The sequence below is a fragment of the Dama dama genome, chromosome 10, assembly GCF_033118175.1.
Source record: "Dama dama isolate Ldn47 chromosome 10, ASM3311817v1, whole genome shotgun sequence".
NCBI classification, from domain to species: Eukaryota; Metazoa; Chordata; class Mammalia; order Artiodactyla; family Cervidae; genus Dama; species Dama dama.
In genome coordinates, this window is record NC_083690.1 from 15562968 (window position 1) to 15588869 (window position 25902).

The window sequence follows — 25902 nt, forward strand, 5'->3', positions numbered from 1 at the left end:
GTGTGTGTTGGGAGGAGGCCGGAGGACAAAGCAAGGGGGTGACTGAGTGAAATGCTCATGTTTCATGATGAAAAGCCAATAAGTAATGCCTAAAACTGAGGGAGAAATTTAAAATATGAGTAATATATTCAAGTATCTTAGAGATTACAGTGTTAAAAACCCAAAATTCAGTTAAGAGTTGATAATGGTTATCCCTGGAGAAGAGGAAATTAGAGAAGCAACAAAGGAGTGATTTTTTTCTTAACAAGCCTCGAGGAACTGACTAAATCATCTTCATGTACACCTTCAATAAAGATGAAAGCTAAAAGTGTAAAAAAAAGGAGTAAGGAATTCCTTTAGGCCTCTAATACTCCAGCAGCATGCAGAGCAGTGCATACGAAATGTTACTATTTGTGGGCAGAACTTGGGAAGAGAGAAATGGATGTGTATCTTCAGACATGTGCAGAAAATATCTCTAGGAGAGTATCTAAGAATATCTAATAAACTAGAATAATAACCCCATGGTTATCTCTGGGGAGGCAGACTAGGAGTCTTAAGCACAAGGGTTGAAAGGGAGAATGGTCAGCTTTTGAATTTGAATCTATCATCTCTCCAAAAACAAAAAAACATTGGGAAATGTAAAAAGCACATACGATATCATTTACACATACACATACATAAGACATATTTTAAATGCTGACTTCTCTCATTGTCTCCTCCCTACTGGGGCCTGGCTTCCTTTGGGGAGGGGCTTGTGAATGGATTATGTCTTAGAAATCCCCTCCCACATTCCCAACTCCCCTGTTACTATTCTCAGCCAGAATGCTCCGCCCTATCCTTTCCCCTCTTAGTGAGTCATAGAGGCTTTGGTAACTCCCCCACCACCCTTGGACAACCCACCCCACCCATCCTGACCCTGGTCAGTGCTTTTCTTTTTTTAAAAAGAGTTTTTAGTTAAAGTAACTTTTTTTTTTTTTGGCCGGGTTGAGCAGTGTACAGGATCTCAGTTCCCTGCCTAGGGGGTCGAACCTGTACTCCCTGCAGTGGAAGCATGGAGTCTTCATCACTGGGCCACCGGGGAAGCCCCTGGTTCTTTTCTTTCAACAACTCTGAGAGTTCTTCCTTCATTCATTGCAAATATTAACTGAGCAGCTAGTCCATACCAGGCACCAGCACACATCCCAGAGATTCCATGATGAGCAGGCAGACAAGCGTGGTGTTTGTGGGTTTCATGGAGTTTAGGGGGCCTCGGGAACTTAAGAGTCCACATGACAAATTTTAAACATTTCATTCTGTGTTCGGTGAATGCGTACTCCACCCTTTCCCAATCCTCTCTCTCCACACACCATCCTGTTTCATAAAGGACTTGAAGAGAAAGACATAACTGCTGACTTATTGCTTCCAACAAGACAGAAAGTTCAGCACAATCCCAGCCCAGTGAATGGACAGCCTGGGACAGGAACATTCACCAACAGAGTCACAAACCGGCCCCACACATTCCTTCACAAAAACCAAATTCCCACTTTATAAAGAAAAAAGAAAGATTTTTCCTAAGCTTTTATTTTTTCTCCTTGTTTTTTTTTTTTTTTTTGGAGATTTTTTTCATCAGAGTTTGTCATCACTCATGCCAGAAAGCACCAGATAAGGCCAAAACAAATGCATACATAGCAACTGTTGATTAACCTTTAATTTAAAAAGAGCTTATCACTTATGGATGGCATTTTTCTCTTGAGGTTTAAAATTTCTAGGTAACATTATATTTCACTATATAATTGTGGGTTAAAATACAGAGCCTAAGAGAAATCAAATGTATTTGCCTTGGGGGTCCGTGTACAGAGTATAACATTGCCCCGTGGATGGGAAGTTGTCTAGGGAGGCAAAAGTTATCACAACACAAAAATATTCTTCAAAGAGTCAAGTATTTGGGAAACCAGATCCCACTAAAGCATCTTTCTCTAGTCTGCGTTACTGCTGTCCTCTAATTCAAAGGCTTCCCCTCGCCAGCTATTGGGTGTCAACATCCATCGTCTCGATACAAACACAAAAGAAAACGGCAGCTCTGCAAAACCACCTGTTTCCTGGAAGGTGAGGTGTCACACGTTGGTGACGTTCGAAAGGCCACCAAAAATGTCAGATCACTTCACAACCAAACGTTAGGGAGTCATCAGGAAAGATAACACAACAAGGACTTTGAGAGACTGTGCTAAACACCAAAGAAGTCAAAACCCTTGGCAAAAGTGGTGATTTCTCCAATAAGTCTGTAAAAATTATCTTCTCATCCCATGCTGCAGAAATCAAGCATGGCATGAAGAATGGTGTCTTATAAAATGTTAAGGCAAGAACACCTAACTCTGAATTAATTTTATACTCTTCCTAAGAATTAGAGCATCTAGTTGCAATAGCCACCAAATTCCTAATGCATGTAAAATAAATAAGCCTGTGTTCATAATATGCAATGTCATTTTTTAAGCCCATCAAAACCTCTTCCCCCCTTAATCTACATGCCCATTTTAAGTAAATTTTTTCTGGAACCAATTATTTTCAGATAGTCATAACCTCCTTCATTTCATGCCATCCAGCTCAGTTAGTGTATGAAAAGTTACATAGACAAACATTAATGGTGATGATCCCTGGTGATAGGTTTATGGGTGCTAGTACATTCTCTTTTGCTTAAATATATGTTTCAATTTTTCTAGAATGGAATATATAAGATAGAGGTTTTTTGTCGTACTTAGTCACTCAATCATGCCCAACTCTTTGCGACCCTTTAGATTGTAGTTCGCCAGGCAATTCTGTCCATAGGATTTTTTTTTTCAGGCAAGAATACTGGAGTGGGTTGCCATTTCCTTCTCCAGGGGATCTTTCCAACCCAGGGATAGAAACTTCATCTCCTGTGTCTCCTGCATTGCAGGCAGAATCTTTCCTGCGGAGACATCAGGGGAACCCTAAGTTTCTTAAAGTTACATATATAAATTCTAAGAGCACTATGGCAATGTTTACCTGTCATTCCCTCTTCCCCTTTTCATTCTGGTATTCAGACTAAATGTGCTTAGTAAGAGCTCCTTTAGGCTTCCCTATTGGCTCAGTGGTAAAGAATCTGCCTGCCAATGCAGGAGATGTCAGTTTGATCCCTGGGTCAGGAAGATCCCCTGGAGAAGGAAATGACAACCCCCTCCAGTGTTCTTGCCTGGGAAACCCCATGGACAGAGGAGCCTGGCAGGCTACAGTCCATTGGGTTGCAAGAGGGTCAGACATGACTTAGCAGCTAAACAACAACAAAAAAGCTCCCTCAGCTCCAGAAAAGAACTAGGAATAGTCCAAACCAATCACAAATGTTCCAGTCCTCTTTGCCAATGATTGGTTTAGAGGTTTGCATGTGATCAAGACATAACAGACTTAACAGACAAAAAGGATGCCTGCTGATGAGTTTCTGGAAAAGGTTTTCTTCTCTCATAAAAAAGAGACGTAGGGAAAAAACCTATCCCTTCACTTCCTTCATGCTTTTGGATATTATCACATGAGGCTGTGATGTCTGGAGCTATGGTTGCCATCTTGTGATGATGAGGAAACAGCCAAGAAAATCCCAAAAAAGTCTGTTTTTGAGCTGCTAAATTAACTAAGCCTGAAATCATCAACATCCAGACCACTTGTTATATGAGGTAATAAATTTCTGTTGTTTAAGCCATTTTAATTGATTGCTAAGCTTCTTGTACCAAAAGCACCCCAAATGATATGAATACTGTAACTTTGTGATGTTCAGCTTTCCAAAGAGGTGTGTGAACCACCATTGTATACTCTTTCATCAGGAGAGACTACAAAGGATTTTTTTTCACAAAAGCACATACCTAACTCCAAGAGTCATCACTTTATAACCTAAGATTATATCTCGCACAATCCTCTTTGCAAGGCTCCATATTCTGGTCTTTAGAAGAAATGGTAGTACCCGTCTGGAATGGTCTAGTTTGAATTATACTGTGGGGCATGGTTAATCCTGTCAGTAATTTGGGGAACTTCTACCTGAGCCCCTTTACCTTGAGTTGGGAGAGTAATTTGTCTTAGGTACACCTGCCCTCAGGAGCTTCCAGAACTGGGCTCCTTTCAATCCTCAACTCAGAACATTCTTGGAGAAAGCTATGCCAGGGGTTGCAAGTCAAGCACAGGAGCCAAGCAGTAAACCCAAGTGCACCAGGCCAGGTGAAGACTAGGGAACTGGAGAAATCATATGTCCTTTTGAGGGGCTGACAGGTGGGATGACATGTTGCCAGATGTTCCAATACTTTCAAAATAACCTAGAAATCGGGCTTTTTACGTACAATCTTCACATTTTTAAAAGTTGGCAACTAATTAAAGTATCCTTAAAACTCCATGTGGACCAAAAACCAAACTTATCTGAGGGCTGGATCCAGCCTACCAGCTGCCGGCTTACCACCTCTAGGCTCTTCACACCTAAAAATCACATCACAACTGTGCACAGCTTTAAAAACTGCCAAAGCTCTTTCCTGTTGCGCTTTCTCAAGTGTAAGGACAGAACTCCTGTATCTGAAGGCCAGATCCATTTATAGGAGGAGGTATTCCATTTATGGGAGGAGGCATGAGAGAACTTCCTAGAACTATTTCCCATCTTGGTCTGGGTGGTGATTACGACTGTAGGCATGTAAAAATTAATTTTAGCCTGGACACTGAATTTGTGTACTTTTTGCATTCTCCTGTATGTATGTTCTACCACAGTAAAGTTATTAATGATAGTAATAATAATGATACATAAATGTGGAGGTAATAGGCAAAGGTCTTCAGTGTGGAAAAGCCTGCTTTACCACTGTACAACACGCTGCAAGATAGACCTCTCACTCCCTTTTTACAGATGAGGAAACTGAGGCTGGAGAGGAAAAGACATTTGCACAGGATCCCACAGGATGTGAGTGACAGCTGGCTGCAAATTCAGATCTGGTTGGATCAGCGCCAGGGCCGTTCCCCACCAGCTTCCCTTCCAAGGTGACAGCATCCTACCATCTTCCAGACGGCTGGCCCACCCAGGCCTCGGGCAACCAGGGGTCGGCGAGCCCATGCCTGTATTTGCCCAAACTGTCTGCCCTCCCTTCTCTCCCGGGCTGCACACACATCTGTTCTGCTTGTTTTTTCCCTTTTTCAGTCACAGCCCTGCTGTTACCCAGCTCCGCCTGCCAAACCCCACATTCTTGGCGAGAACTGCAGGCGGGCAGGACAGGAGGGGCCTGGCGAGTGACTGTAAGCAGCCCAGGTGGGCTCCCTGGAGGAGGAGGAGCTCTATGCCTCTGCAGGCGGCTCACCTTGCAGCATGCTCCGGTAGGCCGTGTCGGCGATGGCATAGATGTGGGGTGGCATCTCATGCCGCTTCTTGCCCTTGTACATCTCGATGATCTTCTCCGAGTAGATGGGCAGCTGCTTGTAGGGGTTCACCACCACGCAGAAGAGGCCCGAGTACGTCTACAAAAGAGAGAACCAAGCTTACTGCAGGAACCCGGCAGGGACAGAGCTCTGACATCCAGTCTGTGACCACCCACCACAGCCTGCATGGTCTGAGCGCCACTGTGTGCATTTTCTCACTTCATTCCCACAGGGGCAGCCTTGAACATATGCGCTCAGAGTCCCATTTTAGAGATGGGGAAACTGAGGCTCAGGACTTCACAGGTGGTACAAGTGGTAAAGAATCTACCTGCAATGCAGGAGACACAGAAGACACCAGTTCAATCCCTGGGTCAGGAAGATTCCCTGGAGGAGGAAATGGCAACCCACTCCAGTATTCTTGCCTGGAGAATCCCATGGACGGAGGAGCCTGGTGACCTATAGTCCATGCGGCCACAGAGAGTCAGACACAACCGAGCAATTGAGCACACACACACAAAATGAAGCTCAGCATCCTGGTGGGAATTTCTGGCGTCACTGACCCCAGGGACAGGGGAGAGGGGCAAGGGGTAAGCTTGGATTTCCAGGACACCATTTATAACTGTGGTTTTAAACAGTTCTGGGTTCAGACCCCAGGGCCACTCCCAACCACCGTCACTTCATGTCCCTGAGCCTCACAGGCTTAAATAACACCTACAATTTCTCAAGCACCTACTATGCACCAGCCACTCAGCTAAGCACTTCACAGGCGTCTTCTTTAATCCTCACATTCGACCTCTGATAGGGGTACTATAATTTCCCTGTGGCCCAATTGACAGATGAGAAAACTGAGGCTCAGTGAAGTTCTCACCAAGTCACGCAGCTGCTGGGAAATTCAGAACTAAAATCATGACTTCTTACCCCAGAGCTCATACTCTCCTCGATCATGAAAAAGGACAGAGTCCCTCATCTGTAAAGTGGGGATACACACAGCTGTCTTTAAATAGGAATGGCACTTACACATTACAACATGGATGAACCTTGGAAACAGTACACTGAACAAAAGAAGTCAGACACAGAAGGTCATGTATCACACGGTTCCACTTACATGAAATGTCTAGAACAGGCAAATCCATAGAGACAGAAGACAGGTCTCTGGTTTCCCGGGACTGGAGAGATGGGGGAATGGGAGTGACTGCTAGTTGGAATGGGTTTCTTTGGGGGTCTATAAAAATGTTCTGGAACTAGATAGCAGTGGGAGTAAGACTACACTGCGAATGTATCAATGCCACTTGTTCCCTTCAAACTGATTAAGATCGTGAATTGGTTATATGGATTTTATCACAATTTAAAAAAAAAATTGGGAGTTCCTGGGGGTCCAGTGGTTAGGACCTCCCACTGCTGGGGGCCTGGGTTTAATCCCTGGTCCAGGAATTAAGATCCAGCAAACTGCACAGCAAGGCCAAAAAAAATTAATTAATTAGTTTAAAAAAATCATCCTGCCCTACCAAGTGCAGAGGAACATCTGAAACTGATCAGAACAAGGAAGGGGTATGAAGATGCTCACACGTCCCTCCGTGCTGTGGGCGGGGGAGGCGTGGTCCTGATTACTACTGCTCTTTACTGTATCCTGGCCTTTCCCACAGGCTGAGCTCAGGGCCCAGGAGACAGGCGCCAACCTGTCCCAGAGGAACTGCTTTCCCAAACGATAACATCAGCGCTGCCCAAGGCTCCGGTGGCCGCGAAGCACGTCTTCCCTCCAACTCCCCCAGAAAGTGACTAAAGGAGGAGGAGCAGAAAGTCCACCCCGGGGTTACACTCGGAGCAAAGCGAACACCGGAGAGGTTTGGCACCTCGATCAAAGTCACCCAGCACTGAGCCCCCCGCTGTGAGGCGTGGGCACTGTCCATCAGCTGTGGGCCTATTCCCGTCCCACAGAAACAATCGATCATCTCTTCATTCAGTCTCTCATTCATTCATGCATTCCACGCGTGAGGCTCTGGGGTTACAGAGCAAGACAAGACACCCAAGGACCTGCCCACAAAGGGCTTTCAGTCACGGCAGCAGCTGGTTGGCAAGTGAGGGACTCCCTCCAGGGCTCCATCTGCTAAGGGGTGATGATGATGAGAGTTGATCCGGGGTGAGGGGAAAATGCTGTTTCTGAAAAGGAACAGGACTGGGGGTGGGGGAGGTCAGAGGGAGGCCATAATCTCCCAGGTTCCCACAAGTCCTATCTAAACATCCATCAGCCACTTATTGAGCACTGACTGCATACCAGGTCTGTGTTAAATGCTGGAAACAAATAAATCGATGATCATTCCTGCTCTCAAAAAGCCTCTTTCAAAAAGGAGATGAGGATGTCCAAATAACATCGTAAGAACAAGGATGGAGCTCTGTGGATTATGGGAGCAAGGACGAGAGGGCCCTAACCGACCAGGAGGGGGCGGTGCTCGAGAAACTTCAGCAGAAGAGATAAGGTGCTAACAAGTTCAGGGACACAGTAGGTGCTCACTAAATGCCTGCTAAATGAATGCCTGAGGGGTCAGTTAATTATAAAGCTTCCTTGGGGCAGGGGCAGCGCTGCCTTCATCTCTGTGACCCAGGGCCTGGCACTGGGCTGCACACAGTAGGTGCTCCATAGACATTCGTTGAACGCGTGGCAGAGCTGTTCCAGGGCAAGGCCTGTGTGTTTCCTGTTCCTGTGTGTCCTGGTCCGCAGCTCAGGGCCTCCATGGAGTAAGAGTCCAAGAATGGTCGATCGTTTGAATGAAGGTCAGCCACGCCCTCCCTCCTCTTTAGGCCTGAACTCCACCTCCAGCTCTTCCCAGGCTGTGCCCACTGCCACCACCATGTCATTTTTAGAATGTGTCACTTACCATCCAAATCACTCCCTCTAGGGAACTAGGGGCAGTAAAGGGTAGTGGTTAAGAGTATAGAATCGACCACTGAGGACTTATTTGTAACTCTCACTCTGCTACGTCTTGGCTGTGTGACCCTGTGTAAGTTTCTTTTTCTCTCTGAGCCTCGATTATCCTCACCTGCAAAATGGGCAGGTGTAATAGCCACTCCTTCATCGGTTCGCTGTGAGATAGCTCTGGGGGAGCATTCAGCACAGCGGTGGTGTGTAACAGGGACTCAATAACTATTAGTGACCACCCAATGCTCCCTCTGTTTCATGATGAAAACTTTGCCACCTTGGAAGCTTCACACGTAATGTTCCCTCTCCTTGGAACACTTCCCCCTGAGTTTCTCAGAGCCATTTGCATCTGCTCTTTCAGGGCTCACTATAAATGTCACCTCTTTGACTGTGAGCTGCCCATTATCATATCTCCAGCCCTTAGCACAGGGCCAGACACATAGGAGACACCCAGTAAATATTTGCTGAATGAAAGAAGGAAAGAAGGAGGGGGGAAGAGAGGGAGGGAGGGAAAAGGAGGGAGGGACGGAAGAAGGAAGGAAGAGAGACAGGTGTGGCTTTCCCAACTCCATCATCAGCTTCCGAAGGAGAAATATCACCTTCCTCCTGTTTGCCTAGGGCACCGCCTGGTGCGATGTACACAGCAAGCACTTAATCCATGCTTCCAGGAAGATCTGAATCTCTGTCCAGTTCAGCACATCTTTCCAGGGCACCATGGCCCAACGGGAAGGACTGGGTGGATGGCAGCACACCCCACGCAGAGGCTGGGCTTCTGAATCTAGGGGTTCAGCCTCCATTGTTCCAGCTTGGTTGATCTCACCTGATGCAGCCCTCCTGGGCTTGGCTGTGTTTCTGCCGCCCCATCCCTACAAGCCCCTTCTGAGCTGATCAAGTTCAGAGGTTTTCAACATTCCCTGCCTCCAATGTCCCAGCGGCCTCTCAGGGCCCTGTGCCACCAGCAGGTCCCAGCTGCAAGCCTAGGGTTTCCCTCTTGTGACCGTATTAGGAAGCGACTTCACTTTTTCCCTAACGCTTTATATGGTCAGCCGTGGAGTCCTGAGCTCCCAAGGCCTCCGGCAGAAATGAGGAACAGTGGGGGAAGGTGGAAGAGAAGCAGGCTTTAAGTCACAGAGGCCCAGGCAGAACCTCAGACTTGCCCTCACTTCTTGTGTGACCTGAGCCTCATCCTCCTCATCTATAAAACGGTGGACAGGTTGCAGTGCAGTGTCATGGCTTTCTGAACATTCTAGAGACAGACCTGGCCCACCAAGAATGTGATCCGCTACAGCCTTGATGTTAACGGCAAAAAAAAAAAAAATAGAAACAACCTAAATATCCACCATTGGGAGACCAGTTCAATAATTATGGCACACTGCTCTTAAAAAGAATACCTATATATATATATATATATATATATATATATATATATATATATATACAAATAAACATATAGGGACTTCCCTGGTGATCCAGTGGTTAGGACTCCATGCTTCTACTGCAGGGAGCTCGGGTTTGATCCCTGGTTGGGGAACTAAGATCTGGCAAGCTGGGCAGTGCAGCCAATACACACATACACACACACACACACATATATATACATTCTGGGCTTCCCAGGTGGCTCAGTGGCAAAGAATCTGCCTGCCAGTGCAGGAGACATAAGAGATATGGGTTTGATCCTCCTGGCTCGGGAAGACTCCCAGGAGGAGGAAATGGCAACCCACTCCAGTATTCTTGCCAGGAAAATCCCATGGACAGAGGAGCTTGGCAGGCTACTGTCCATGGGATCACAAAGAGTCGTACACGACTGAGAACATACATACGCATATATATATGTGTGTATTGGCCTCTATATGTATAAAATATTAGGGCTTCCCAGGTGGTGCTGCTGGTAAAGAACCTGTCTGCCAATGCAGGAGACACAGGAGACGTGGGTATAAAATATTACTGGAAGACTTATAAGGAACTGGTGACCATGCTTTCTGTAAGGAGGGGAACCAGAAGATGATGAAATGGGGATGAAAGGAAAAGTTCTAAAATACCCTTATATACTATTCAATATTTTATTTAATATGTGCATGTGTTATCTATTCAAAAAGTGTTTTAAGTCTGAGTGACTAGTTATGAACAGACACAAGAAAAAGCCACAAATAAATAAGAAAATTCCCATTTTCACCTCCCCCAGCCGCTGGCAACACCATTCTATTCTGATTCTCTGAGTCTGACTGTTTTAGATTGTCCTGTAAATGGAATCCTGCAGGATTTGCCCCTCTCTGGCTATTTTCACTCAGCATAATGTCCTCCAGGTTCAACCATGCTGTTGCAAATGGCAGGATTTCCTTCTGCTTTAAAGCAGAGTTATTACAATGTATGGTGTATTTACCACCTTTCCTTCATCCATTCTGGGCTTCCCTGGTGGCTCAGACGGTAAAGTATTTGCCTGCAATGCCGGAGACTGGGGTTCAATTTCTGGGTCAGAAAAGATCCTCTGGAGAAGGGAATGACTACTCACTGCAATATTCTTGCCTGGAGAATTCCATGGATAGAGAAGCCTGGTGAGCTACAGTCCACGAGGTTGGACACGACTGAGCGACTAACCCACTTCATCCATTCGTCACATTCATTCCTGTAGAATCCATGTTACATATCTGCAGCTCAGATGTACCTTATCTTCCTCCTCTCAATTATCAAGCAGCCTCAGGCCAAGGGCCGGGCCCTATAACTCTCAGCGCGCCACAGAGAGAGAAGGGGGGAACAGCAACACTTAACAGCCCTGATCCTGTCCCTTCTCAGGTAAGTCACATCATCTCTCTGCCTTGGTCGCCTCGTGTGCTGGGTGGGAAGTGAGCTTCAACCTCACTGGAGAGAGCTGGGAACGTCTTGGGACAGCAGCCAGTACAGGCAAGGCCCACATCACTGAGCTCCCTCTGCCTGAAACCCTTGTCCCATCTCCCAGCCCAACACCAGGGATGGAGCCATGAAAAATCCCAGGCAGAGAGAACCCAGCCCGTGACAACATCCAGAAGAGCAAGGGAGTGCTGTACCGGGAATCGGAGCCACATGGGGGCCCCACACGTGTCGTCAATGATCTGGGGCAGCTCAGCCAGGAACCTGCATCTCTAGATATGGAGGATGGACATGTGGACGTAGCGGGGGAAGGGGAGGTCAGAGGAAGGGACAGAGTAGAACTAGCATGTGTGAAATAGACAGCTAGTGGGAAGCTGTATGGCACAGGGACCCCAGGGAGCTCAGGGCTCTGTGATGACCTAAAGGGGTGGGATGGGGGTGGTGGGATGGAGGCTCAAGAGGTAGGGGATATATGTATACACAGAGCTGAATCACGCTGTTGTATAACAGAAACTAACACAACATTGTAAAGCAATTATCTTCCAATTAAAAAAAAAAGAAACTGCATCTCTAAGGCTTCTACCTCTTCTAGACCCAAGGGGATGAGACATCTGCCAGGACTAAGCAAAAAGTGCCTTGTTTGAGATAAGCCTTGCAGGATGGAAGGGAACATTCTCTTCGTTACCAGGGGCAAAGTCAGGCACGGTCAGCTGCCTGAGTTTAACCTGCCATACACCTGTAACAAGGGCCACGCCTTCTGCCATCATGCGCTGGGTGAATAACTTGGGGTGCTCCCCCACCCCGTCCTCTTTTATCTCCTCCATCACGGACAACAGTTTCTAGTTAAGTGATTAAGTTGACCAGAAAAGAATGAGACAGGAGTAGACGCGTGGTCATAAGACTGAAAGGCTTTTCATCTAATCTGTCCGGAGAAGCACAGCAGGAATTTGAAGATTTGATTCATTTTTTTCAATCTGCTGTCAGAAGACAGTCTGGGTCTTGGGACCTTCATAAGCCCCTCATTTTTCCTGGTTTCTATTTTGGGCCCAAACATCTGTGTCAGAGGACAGCAGGCGAGATTCCTATTCAAGCCCGTCCTTGACCTCCCTGGATAAAGATGACTTATCTTGGACAGGAGGCCCACAGGAGCCCAGTTCCTCTAGAGCTCCCTGCAGGCTGGTGTCCTTAGGAAAAGCCACTCTGTACCAACAGCCCCAGGCTGAGAATGCTTCCAGACAAGCAGTGGTGTGGACAAAAGAGAGTTTCCCTGCTTAGTTAGGGAGCATCTTAGACTGTCCTCGGAGGGTCTTTAGTACTCTGAGCCACAGCTTGCTCGTCTATAGGATGGGATGAGCATACTTCATTCAGTGGATGTTGTGTTAACTAAATGAGATCAAGAGAAGGTATGTATAGAATGATGAGTTGCTTCCCAGTTCCCCCTTGGCCCTTAAAAACAAGCCCATTGTAACTCTCTCTGAACTATCTATGTGGTTTAGTTGCTAAGTCATGTCCTACTCTTTGCAACTCCATAGACTGTAGCCCCCCAGGCCCCTTTGTCCATGAGATTTTCCAGGCAAGAATACTGGAGTGGATTTTCCTTTCCTTCTCCAGGAGATCTTCCCGACCCAGGAATTGAACCCAGGTCTTCTGCATTGCAGGCAGATTCTTTACCGACTGAGTGAAGAATAATTAATTATGGTACATCCATGGGATAGATCACAAAGCCCATAAAGGGGCAGTTGGGGTCATGAGTGAGCAGTAGGGATGTTCATCACTAACTTGTACATGGAAAGAGAACAGGTCCCAGCCTGTGTGCACAGACTTTTCAATACATTATTGTTTAGCTGCCAAGTCGTGTCCAACTCTTTTGCGACCCCATGGACTGTAACCTGCCAGGCTCCTCTCTCCATGGGATTTCCCAGGCAAGAATACTGGAGTGGGTTGCCGGTTTCCTCCTCCAGGGGATCTTCCTGACCGAGGGGTTGAGCCCGCATCTCCTGCATAGGCAGGCAGATTCTTTACCACTGAGCCAGCAGGGAAGTTCCTTTTCAATACATAAACATGCACTATTCTCACAAAGAAACATAAACATCTTATCAGCTGTTATCTCTGGGGGAGGATTGACTCTTGTGTTTGCTGGGCTTTTCTGAATTTTCCAGATCTTCTGGAATGAATGTGCCTCATTTTCCTAATTAGGAAAAAAAATCTGCAAGACATTTTTAGAGATGACAACGGGGGTTTGTAATTTTCATGTGGCAAAACATGAAGGGCAAGACCAGCAGGGCCTCAAGACAGAGGTGACTGTTTCTGTAAGTTTGCAAAGAATCCAAGAACATCTCTCTGGCAATGACAAAAATGAGCATAACCAATAAAAACAATACCTAACATGCTGAGTGCCTCCAATGTGCCAGGAAGCATGCATGTGCTTTCTTTTCAGAGTAACCCACTCCATGTATGCACACATGCTCACTCACTCAGCAGTGTCCAACTCTTTGCAACCCCATGGACTGCAGCCTGCCAGGCTCCTCGGTCCGTGGAATTTTCCAGGCAAGAATATTAGGGTAGATTGCCATTTCCTACTCCAAACCCACTCTATGAGGCAGGTACTATTCTTGTATTCATTTTACAAGGAAGGAAACAAAATGTCAGAGAAATTAAATAACTTGCCCAAAGGACAGATGTACCCTTTCTGAGAGGCAAGACAAAAGGCTGGAGTGGGATGCCTTCTGTCCACCAGTCTGGCTTGATGGGGCTACCATGTCCTTCTATATCCTAGGGAGCTGGTCCAGCCCACAAAGAATCTGTACCCCTGAGTTACACATCATCCAGTCCAGACTGTCCAACAGAGCTTTCTGCAAGGATGGGAATGTTCTCCACCTGTGCTGTCCAATATGGCAGCCACTAGCCACGGGTGTCAGGTGGGCACTTAACATGTAGCCAGCACAATGGAAGAAGTGAACTTTTAAATATTGATGTTTAATTAGTTTACATCAGGCCTTCCCAGGTGGCTCAGATGGTAAAGAATCTGCCTGCAATGCAAGAGACCCTGGGTCTGGAAGATCCCCTGGAAAAGGGAATGGCTACGCCCTCCAGTATTCTTGCCTGGAGAATTCCATGGACAGAAAAGCCTAGTGAGCGATAAGTCCATGGCATTGCAAAGAGTCAGACATGACTGAGAGACTAACACTTTCACTTTTCACTTACTTTACATCTAAATTTAGTTAGCCACATGTGGCCGGTGGCTGCCATATTGGACACTGCAGCTCTAGTTCACTCTGACCTGCACGGTCAACCCAGAGGAATCCAGGTCTAATCTAGTCATTCCCATCTGTGACAGGGCAGGCCTCCACCAAACCTCGCCAGGATCCTCATGTCTCCTACCTACTTGGCTGTGGGATGGATCAGCCTTCTCAAGGAGGTTAAAAGTTCTCCTTTATTTCCAAGACGGTGGAAAAGCAAGGAACTACTTCACTGAAATCTGTTCAGCATGGACCATGCAACCAGGTGACCACATGGGATCTGTGGATCTCATTTACGTTGGGGGAGGGTGATCTCATTTTGCAGATGGGAAAACTGAGGCTTCAATAGGTGAAATAACGTATTCAACATCACAGAACTAGATAGGGCAGGGTGAATGGGAACCTAGGTCTGAACGATTCCACTCCACCATGCAACCTCCCTCAGTGAAAATTTCAGCCTCCCAACCTGCACCCCAGAGACATCTGCAAGCCTCTCCACTCCCTCAGGGGTGCAGGAGACCAGCAAGAAGTGACCGGTTTCCCCAAGATACTCACGTATATGAGTCCGGAGAAGTACCTCTCCCGCAGGTTATGCAGCACAGAGGCTTCGTTGAGACACGTCAGCTCCGCCATGTCCTCCACCTTGGAGAACTTGGGCGGGTTCATCTTCTGGATGTCATCTTTGCCAACTGTGACCTTCTTGCCATTCTCCACCAGCTCCACAATCACCTCATCCCCTTTCTCCTCCTTGATGCTGGCTGCCTCGAAACCCTGCTTCTCCGAAGGGACCCAGACCAGCTTCTTGGCAGCCCAGTCAGCCTGGGCCACTGGGTTGTTGATGAAGTTTTTGTCCACAAAAAGGAACTTCTCATCATCACTGAGCTGGTCCTTCTGCGCCATGGTGCCTGGTTGGTCCCCTAGGGAATAAGGCAACTGGGTCAGAATGAGGCCAGAACCAGACTGGCCTAAAGACAGATAAAACCTTCACCTCACCATGTCTGGTGATGCAATCTGCAGAAATATCTCACAAGGCACAAAGGTGTTCACAGCAGGATGGTTTATGTTGTCAAAAAATGGAAACGACCCAAAGGCTCTTCAGAAAAGGATCTGCACTACTACATATTGTCCATCAACATGGCATGAATATGTAAACCATGATATTCTCATACAATGAAATGCTATCCAGGGGTTAAGGTGCGAGAAGTATGTCTAGATGTGTTGACATAGGACAAATTCAAGTCTTATAGTTTACTGTAAAAATAAAAGGAGGTGGTCCTCAAATGTTTAAACATAGGTTTATCACATTATCTAACAACCCCATTCTAAGGTATATACCCAAGAGAAATGAAAACATACTTCCACATAAAAACTCAGGTGAGTGCTCATAGAAGCATTTCTCCTAATAGCTAAAAAATAGAAGAAAAACCCAAATGTCCATCAACAGATGAATAGATAAATAAAATGTGGCCTATACATTTAATGGACTATTACTCAGCCATGAAAAGGAGTGGAGTACTGAAATACACTGAGTGTTAATGAATCTTGAAAACATTATGCTAAGTGAAAGTATCTAGTCACAGAGGACCACGCATTATATGATTCCACTTATATAAGAACATCCAGAATAGGCAAATCCACAGAGATAAAAAGTAGATTAGTGGCTGCCAACAGCTGGGAGAGAATAAAAGGGTGACAGTAGAGGGATCAAACTGCAAACGTCCATTGAATCATAGAAAAAGCAAGAGAATTCCAGAAAAATGTCTACCTCTGCTTTATTGATTATGCCAAAGCCTTTCACTGTATGGATCACAACAAACTGTGGAAAATTCTTCAAGAGATGAGAATACCAGACCACCTTACCTGCCTCCTGAGAAACCTGTATGCAGGTCAAGAAGCAACAGTTAGAACCAGACATGGAACAACATACTAGTTCCAAATTGGGAAAGGAGTACATCAAGGCTGTATATTGTCACCCTGCTTATTTAACTTATATGCAGAGTACATCATGCAAAATGTCAGGCTGGATGAAGCATATGCTGGAAACAAGATTGCTGGGAGAAATATCAATAACCTCAAATACACAGATGACACCACCCTTATGGCAGAAAGTGAAGAGAAACTCAAAAGCCTCTTGATGAAAGTGAAAGAGGAGAGTGAAAAAGTTGGCTTAAAGCTCAACATTCAAACAACTAAGATCATGGTATCTGGTCCCATCACTTCATGGCAAATAGATGGGGAAACAATGGAAACAGTGAGAGACTATTTTTTGGGGCTCCAAAATCACTGCAGATAGTGACTGCAGCCGTGAAAGTAAGATGCCAAGTATCTCCTTGGAAGATAAGCTATTGACCAACCTAGAGAGCATATTAAAAAGCAGAGCCATTACTTTGCCAACAAATCTAATCAAAGCTATGGTTTTTCCAGTAGTCATATATGGATGAGAGAGTTGGACTATAAAGAAAGCTGAGCCCTGAAGAATTGATCCTTTTGAAGTGTGGTCTTGGAGAAGACTCTTAAGAGTCCCTTGGACTGCAAGGAGATCCAGCCAGTCCAACCTAAAGGAAATCAGTCCTGAATATTCATTGGAAGGACTGAAGCTGAATCTGAAACTCCAATACTTTGGCCACCTGATGTGAAGAACTGACTCATTGGAAAAGACAATGATGCTGGGAAAGATTGAAGGCAGGAGGAGAAGGGGATGACAGAAGATGAGATGGTTGGATGGCATCACTGACTTGATGGACATGAGTTTGAGCAAGCTCTGGGAGTTGGTGAAGGACAGAGAAGCCTGGCGTGCTGCAGTCCATCGGGTTGCAAAGAGTTGGACGTGACTGAGCGACTGAACTGAACTGAAGTAGAGGGGAGTGGGGTTTCTTTTTAGGGTAATGAAAATGTTCTAGAATGTACTGCAGTGATGGATACACAATTCTGTGAATATGCTGAAAGCCATTCAATTGCACAATTTAAATGGGTTAATTGCATGGTATTTAAACTGGATCTGAATAGAACTGCTTAAAAATGAAATATAGGGAATATTGTAAAGCACTAGTATAATAACCCATTTTTATTTTAAAATATTTAAAATTCATATAGGCAAAATAACTGGAGAAATATGTACTTATCGAGTACAGTTTTGAAGGGATTTTTACTTTTCAAGAGTTTTTTTCTTAATTTTTTGTAGTAAAATATACATAAGATTTACTATCTTACACATTTTCATTTCAATGACATTAAGTACATCCATATTGTCATGCAATTATCACCACCATCCAATACCAGAACTATTTTCATCTTGTAAAACTGAGACTCCACACCCATTAAACACTAATTCCTCATTACCTCCTCCCTCCAGCTGCTGGCAAGCACTATTCTACCTTATGTTTCTATGAATTTCATTACTCTCAGGACCTCATGTCAGTGAAATAATCAGTATTTATCCTTTTGTCACCAGCTTATTTCACTTAGTATAATGTCTTCAAAGTTCATCCATGTTGGAGCATGAATCAGAATTTCACTCCTTTTTTAAGGCTTAATAATATTTCATTGTATGGACATATGACATTTTGTTTATCCATTCGCCTGTTGATGGACACTTGAGTTGCTACCACATTTTCTCTAATGTGAATAAGGCTACTTTGAACATGGGTACACTTTCTATTATGCACTTTTGCCATGAAAGAAAGTGAAAGTGAAAGTTGCTTAGTCATGTCCGACTCTTTGCGACCACATGGAATTCTCCAGGCCGGAATACTGGAGTGGGTAGCTATTCCCTTCTCCAAGGGATCTTCCCAACCCAGGGATTGAACCCAGGTCTCCTGCATTGCACGTGGATTCTTTACCAGCTGAGCTACATGGGAAGCCAATATAGTTTTATAACTTATTAAATTTATGATTAACAAAAATAGATACTTTACAAAAGCCTTCAAATAACCAATTCACATAAGAAAAAGATGTCCAGCCTCAGGAGTAAATGGTGAACTACAAGGTGAAGCAATGAGATGTTGCTTTTCACTCACCACTCGGCTAAGATGAAAACCACTGATAATGCCTGTGTTGTCAGAAGAGTAGGGGCTGGGGCTCTGCATACATTGCCCTTATGGATGGAAAAGTCCTAAAAATTCACACACATCCCTTGATCTGCAATTCCATTTCTAGCAATTTAGCTTACGGGAACAGACAAGTGTTAACAGATGTATAAAAATGTGCACTGCAGTGCAATTTGGCACAGCAAAACCTACAAGCAATCCAAATAGTTTTCAGGAAGTGCCTTGTTAAATTACAGATCATTCGGGCAACAGAATGCTATAAGCCCACAATTCAAGAGGTAGACTTTTACATACACCACACAAAGCTTTGCCCTTTCAACCCCCCAACCCCCGTGCTGTTGGTGGGAATATAAATTCATGCAGCCACTGTGGAAAATAGTATGGAGGTTCCTCAGAAAACTAAAAATAGAATTACCAGCAATCATTACCAGAATGATCCAGCAATCCCATTCCTGGGAATATGCCTGGACAAAACTACAATTCATACAGATACATGCATCCCTATGTTCATAGCAGCACAGTTCACAACAGCTAAAATACGGAAACAACCTAAATGTTCATCAACAGATGAACGGATAGAGAAGATGTAGTGTGTATATACAATGGAATACCACGGAGCCATGAAAAAGGATGAAACATTGCCATCTGCAGCAACATGGATGCAACTAGAGATTATCAAACTAAGTGAGATAAGTCAGAAAGAGAAAGACAAATACCATATGATATCACTTCTATGTGGAATCTAAAATATAGCACAGAGGAACCTATCTATAAAATAGAAATAGACTTATAGACAAAGAGAACAGACTTGCAGTTGCCAAGGGGGTTAGGGGAGGAAGAGGGATGGACTGGAAGGTTGGGATTGGTAAATGCAAATTATTACACTCAGAATGGATAAACAACAAGGTCCTAATGTATAGCACAGGGAACTATATTCAATATCCTGTGATGAAACATAATGGAACAGAAGATAAAAAAAAAAAAAAAGAATGTTAAAAAAAATAATGAAAGTGATAATTCAGAGACTTCATGCTGTTTACAGATTTGCCCATAAGTCTTGAACATTAAAAGTCTCTAAATTAATTAAAATGCAAATTATAGACTTGTAAAATAAAAAATAAGGATTTTTTCCTTTCATCTTAACCTATTTGTCATTTACATGCTTTAAAATTCTCTCATTGTAAATGCACAATTCAGTGATTTTTAGTAAATTTACAGAGTTGTGCATCTATCATGATGCTAAATTCTGGAACATTCCCATCATCCCTAAAAGGGTTTCCTCACGCTAGTCTGCAGTCAGTCCCTGTTCCTACTCCCAGCTCCCTGGCAGTTACTAATCTACTATCTGTCGCTATAGATTTGCCTTTTCTGGACACTGCAATAAATGAAATTGTACAATAGGTGACTTTCGACCATGCAAAGACAATATGACAAAAACCAATATGAATAAATGGAATACTCAGCAATAAAAAGGAACAAATTATACAATAAAATAGAGGAATTGCAAAAGCAAGCTTAATGAAAGAAGTAGAACCCAAATTCTACACACTCTATTATTATTCCACCAATATGGAGATCTGGAAAAGGCAAAACTGTGACGACAGAAAACAGATCAGAGGTTGTTACAGGCTGGGGAGGGAACTGACTCGCCAAGAGGCACAAAGGAACTTCTGGGGCAATGAAAACATCTATATCCTGATTATGGTGATGACTGTATGACTATATACATTGTCAAAATTCACTGAGCTGTACACTTAAAAATCAGTGAATTTTTTAAAAATTTAGAGAACTACTATATGTAGTTTATACCTCAATAAAGCTGAATAAAATAGTTAAAAAAGAATGTCTTATCATTTTATATATCCATGTATACATTTTTTAAAGTCTAGAAAACTACACACAAAAATGTTAAACTGGGGTTCTATTTGGTCAAATATGGGACAGTCTGAACATCAGTAAGGTAAATACAAGAGTTGAAAGATGAGTATGTTTAAATCCATAAGTTCATCATAGTTAAAAAAAAAAAACAAATCACAGATCATTCTTGTAAGCTGCTGGGGAATCAACCCATTGTTTTGAAAACTGGTAAAGAAAGAGGGGGAAACTAAAACATTGATTCTGCTTCTCTACAAATTCTTCCTCAAGGTCACTAAACAATTGACAAGAAGTCTGTCTTTATCTAAAACATCAAGTCATTAAATGTCAGATTCTCCATTCTATTGTCTAGATATGTCTAGGTGACGAGCTGCTGAGGCAGCAGACTCTTTTCAGACCTTCCAGTGGCCCATCCCAGGCCCTCTGACCACACCTGCAGCTGTCCTGCCCTCGGAACACTGGCTTGGGCTCATCAACTCCAAGCCGACCCACCCCTCCTCCCCCACCCGCTGGTGGCTCCAAAGAACTAAGGTGCAGGCTGAGTGAGGATGTATAATCACAAGGACATACTGCGTGGTTGATGCCCCTCCTTCAGCAGAAAACAATTCATAGCTCCTTTGAGCTATGAATCCCCTCTGGAGGCACATAACCTCTGATCAGTTTTGTTTTTGCAGCGGTAAGGTTACTGAGTAGGGGTAGGTGGTGTCGGCCCGATCCATCCATTGTAAAGTTCTCCATCTGCTGTTCAGGCTTCCCAGGTGGCTCTGGTAGTAAAGAACCCACCTGTCAATACAGGAGACGCAAGAGATAATTTGCACACTTGGACTCCAAATCCCACGGAGGTGAACTAACTTCCACATCCCACCAATGGGCCCCTGGAACTGGGCCATCAACTCCTAAAATGCAGACTTTCGAAGGCAAAAATCAGAGGGGCAGGTACTCCTGCTTTCCTCTTCTGGGGTGAAAATAACAGTAATAAAAACTGGGAGCTAATTTGTTCAGAAAGGTTAGTTATTTCTCCTGGGCAACCTGATCTAGTAGCTCATTAAAAAATAAAATAAGAAATGAGTGAATCATTCCCTAAATCTGAAAAAATCACTCCAGTTATCCCAAAAAGTGAACTAAAAAATTGTAGAAAATGTACACTGTTCCAGGTTTAGCAATCAAATTTCCTGCACTATAAATTCTTTTGGGAGGCGGTGACTCCGGGCATGTGGGATCCAGATTCCCCAAATAGGGATTGAACCCAAGCCCCCCTGCAGTGGAAACATGGAGTCTTCATCACTGGACCCCCAGGAAAGTCGCTCTTAATTTTTAAATTGCTATTGAATTTCTCCTGGGACATAGTAAGTCCAACAGCATCCTCCCTTCACCCCTCTTTCACTGCTTTAAAAAAAATACTACCATCTACTTAGAAGAATTCCTGCTATATAAATGTAGAAGAAATGATGAAACTAGAACGTAGCAATTCTGGAACTCTGAATAAAATAATGGGTCTTGCCAATGACTATAAAAGTTGCTAAAACATCAGACCAATGGTTCTCAAACTTCCTTGTGCATCAGCTTCATCTGGGAGGTTGTAGAATCACAGATGCCTGGGCCCACCCCAGAGCTTCTGAGCCAGTAGGTCTGGGGTGAACCCAGGGATCTGCATTTCTAACAGGCTCCCGGGTGATGCTGAGGATACTGGTCCACAGTCTCAGACCCACCCCTTTATATCAGACAACAAGCAAATGTGCTATGTGCTCAGTTGTGACTGACTCTTTGCAATACCATGAACTGTAGCCTGTCGGGCTCTTCTGTCCATGGGGTTTTCCAGACAAGACTACCGGAGTGGGTTGACATTTCCTCCTCCAAGGGATCTTCCTGACAAAGGGATCAAACCTGCGTCTCTTGTGTCTCCTGCAATGACAGGTGGGTTCTTTACCACCAGCACCACCTGGGAAGCTTGAATAGCTGATGGAGAACTTTACAATGGATGGATCGGGCCGACACCACTTACATCTACTCAGCAATCTTAACGCTGCAAAAACGAAGCCGATCAGAGGTTATGTGCCTCCAGAGGGGATGCCTGGGGAAGTGGCACCACCACCAGTGAAATATTCTTACAGAAAAAAGGGGGTGAGGTGGGGACAGACACTGACGAAGCCTCTGGATCTAACATCTATTTAAGGGAAATGCAGGCCACAGGGAACATGCCAACCAAGGTCACGGGCGTGTGACAAAGTCCACAAGGTAAGCGTAGGAAGAATGACTCAGTTTCTTTAACAGGTAAACCATTTTAAAATGGGGGAACCTATAGATTAGAAGAGGCTTTGGGGGGACTTCCCTGGGTGGTCCATTCTCCCAACGCAGGGGCCTGGGTTCGACACCTGGTCAGGGAACCGGATCCCATATGCTGCAACTAACACCCAGAGAAGCCGAATAAATCAATAGATGTCTATTGAACAAAGATGCATAATATTTTTCTAAAAACTCTGTTCTCAAAACGGTACCCAATTAAGTAAACTACAACTCCACATCATGATAAGAACAAATCACACAAACACTTGTGTGGAAAAAAAAGGCAGACACAAGAAGGACATACTATGTGATTCTGTTTACAGGAAGAACTCAGAGATGCTTTGGGCTCAGTTCCAGACCATTGCAATAAAGTAACTATCACAATAAAGCAAGTTACATGGATACTTTGGTTTCCCAGTGTATAAAAAGGTCGCATTTACACTATGCTGTTGTCCATTAAGTGTGCAATAGCATTATGTCTAATGTCTAATTATGTCTAATGTCTGCCTTAATGAAAAATACATGATTGTTAAAAAATTCTTACTTTCATCTGAGATTTAAGTGAGTCACAGTAGCAATGACAAAGATCACTGATCACAGATCACATAACAAATACTACAATGAAATCACCTTAAATATACAAGAATTACCAAAATGTGTCACAGAGACATGAAGTAAGCAAATGGTATTGGAAAAATGGCACCAACAACTTGCTGAACATAGGTTTGCCATAAGCCTTTAATTTGTAGGGGAAAAAAAAATCCCACAGTATCTGTGAAGCACAATAAAATGAAGTGTGCCTGTATATCAGATTCAAAACCAGGCAAATCTAATCTATGGTGCTAGACATCAGATGTAACGGGAAGGGTAGGACATGATGGAGGTTCATGGAGCTGATAACTTTGTTTCTTAATCTGAGTACCAGTTACATGGGTGGAAATTCATCGAGCTGCATACCTATAAAGATGGGTACTGTTCTGATATAAAATACACTTCAATGAAAATTTTTTCTTCTTACCTTTAATTATGGTAAAATCCACCTAATAAAATTTACCATCTTTACCACTTAATTGTGCAGTTGAGTAGTATAAATACAATCAAGAGAAGTTTTTGAATGGTAGTCAATTATACCCAACAAGACCGGGAGATGTGTTTTATTTGTTTTGAGAAGCATGACAGCTAAGGGGGCTCTTCCTAATTTCTATGTTGGTGAGTTGCCTTAAAAATCAGAAAAAAAAAATAAAAAAAGAAAGAAAAGCAAAAACACAGCAGAAAAACAAAAGGACACAGGAATTCCCACTGCCAGGAGACCTGTCTAATCTAGGACTCAAAATTACAAACAGATCAAGTGCAAAGATTCGGTCTTCATCCAAAAAAAGGAGAGAGAGGCTGGGCTGCTTCCCATGTCGTTGAGGTCTCTGACAGCCACAATGTGTGAAATCCGCTTTGGTCAGAAGAAAGAAAAGGAAAGAGGAGCTTGGCTTCACTCTAGAACGGCGTTTCCCGGAGTGTGTTCCTTGGAACTCGAATCCCTCAAAATATTAATACTTAGGGTGGGGGTGGTGCAGGATTCAGGGAAGTTGAGACACTATCCATTTGAGAAGTGCTACCCATTGAGTTTGAGTACACTCCGGGAGTTGGTGATGGACAGGGAGGCCTGGCGTGCTGCGATTCATGGGGTCGCGAAGAGTCGGACATGACTGAGCGACTGAACTGAACTGAACCCGTTTCCCTCCATCATCTAGAGGGAGAGCTTGCATCAGGACATCCAAGGTCTTGACATCTGAAAGCTATTTCAGTCCTTTGACCACACGTCTTTGAAAACATGAACATTACAGACCCCAAACACCAATTAAATCCCACGGATTTGCCCTTGAGAAAATGTGGTGAAGTCTAGCAATTAATATTACTAATATTAGTAATCATAGCTGCTGCTCTGTCTTTTTTTTTGGCCACATCATGTGACATGGGGGACCTTAGTTCCCTGAGCAGGGATTGAACTGTGCCCCCTGCCCTGGGAACAGAGTCTTAACCACTGGGGAAGCCCCACAGCTGCTCTAATTGACTGTCAGCTATTATCTCGTTTAAACCCCTCAAAAATGCTACACAAGGCACCATTATGCTGAGGCACAGAGAAGGTCAGTAATTTGACCATCATGGCACAGCTAGATATGGTAGAATCTGAATTAAAAATATGTTTTCTAAGTAATCTTTCCTGTTCTGTCTACCCTCTTTGAAATAGAGAAAGAACTTGAGGACTGAAAGAAAAACAGGCACACACATAGGACACACCCTGGATCTGTCTTTGGCAACTTGAAGGCTGCAGGTAATTTGGTTTTATTGCTATAAGGACTTGCCTCAGCGTGCAGCCAGAACCTTGAGCCTTCAAAATTTGCGGTAGTGGACAAGCAGGCAAAAAGTGTCAGGTCAGGCATTAGGTGAGGACAGGGGGAAACGAAAAGCAGCTTGCCAGACTGCAGCAGTGGCCAGAGGGCACACTGCAGTGATAGGATTCGCCATAAACTAAATGCAGGGAAGCTGCGGTCTGCGACTCCCTGCCTGAGGTCCTTAATTCAGAGCAGGATCTCTCCAAAGGGCGGCACTATTGACATTTGGGGATGGATAATTCTTTGCCGGTGGGATGGACGGTGGGCGGAAGTGTGGGGGAGGGCTGGGCAGGCGGAACCTGCAGGGAGGGGGCCTGCCCTGTTCCTTGTGAGGCTGTTAGCAGCATCTCTGGTCTCGACCCAAAAGATGCTGGTAACACACCCTCCCCGCTGAGACGTGACAACTGAAAATGTCTGCAGGGATTGCTAGATGGCCCTTAGGGGGAGGATGGTCCCAACCAACCTGGAATGCCAGCTACAGACGGTCACACATGTGGAGGGTGAGGACAGGAGAGCAGACAAGAGAAGCCCAGACAGCCAGACCTCAAGGAGACGCCCATCCTCCTGGTTTCTTCCTCTCAAGCTCTCCTCCCCTACCCCCCCACCCCCCGCCACCTCCCATTCTGTACTGTCCAATGTCCTGCATCAGCTCTGAGAGCTGAGAGGACACGTTCAGGCTCATTACCCAGGACTGATGGATACTACGTCCAGTTCGTGATCAAAGGCTGCTATCCAGCCTTTTGATGAAAGCAAAGGACTCTTCACTGTTGGCGTCAGCAACGTCTGACACAGCCAAATGTGTCAGCTCTGTGCACATCCTGGCTTCCTCAACAACACCCAGCTTCCTTCTTTGAGCTCTTCATTAGCCTCTGTAAGACCACAGGTTTACACATTCCAGTTCTGTGCTGAACTCACTGGGCGGCTCTGGGCAAGTCACTCTCTCTCTCTGGGCCTTGTGTTTTTCACTTGGG

At 44.6% G+C, this 25902-nt stretch overlaps 1 protein-coding gene across 3 annotated transcripts in view; it reads right to left on the minus strand.

Moving 5' to 3' along the window:
• Window positions 1–25902, minus strand: part of MYH11 (myosin heavy chain 11) — a 126125-nt gene that overhangs the window by 94290 nt on the left and 5933 nt on the right. For all 3 annotated transcript variants that reach the window (XM_061152896.1, XM_061152895.1, XM_061152897.1), the window contains exons 2-3: window positions 14896–15257; window positions 5286–5442 (exon numbers count right to left, since the gene is read on the minus strand). In XM_061152896.1, coding sequence (XP_061008879.1) covers window positions 5286–5442; window positions 14896–15240 — 502 coding nt within the window. In that variant the 5' untranslated portion in view covers window positions 15241–15257. The remainder of the gene's footprint in view (window positions 1–5285; window positions 5443–14895; window positions 15258–25902) is intronic.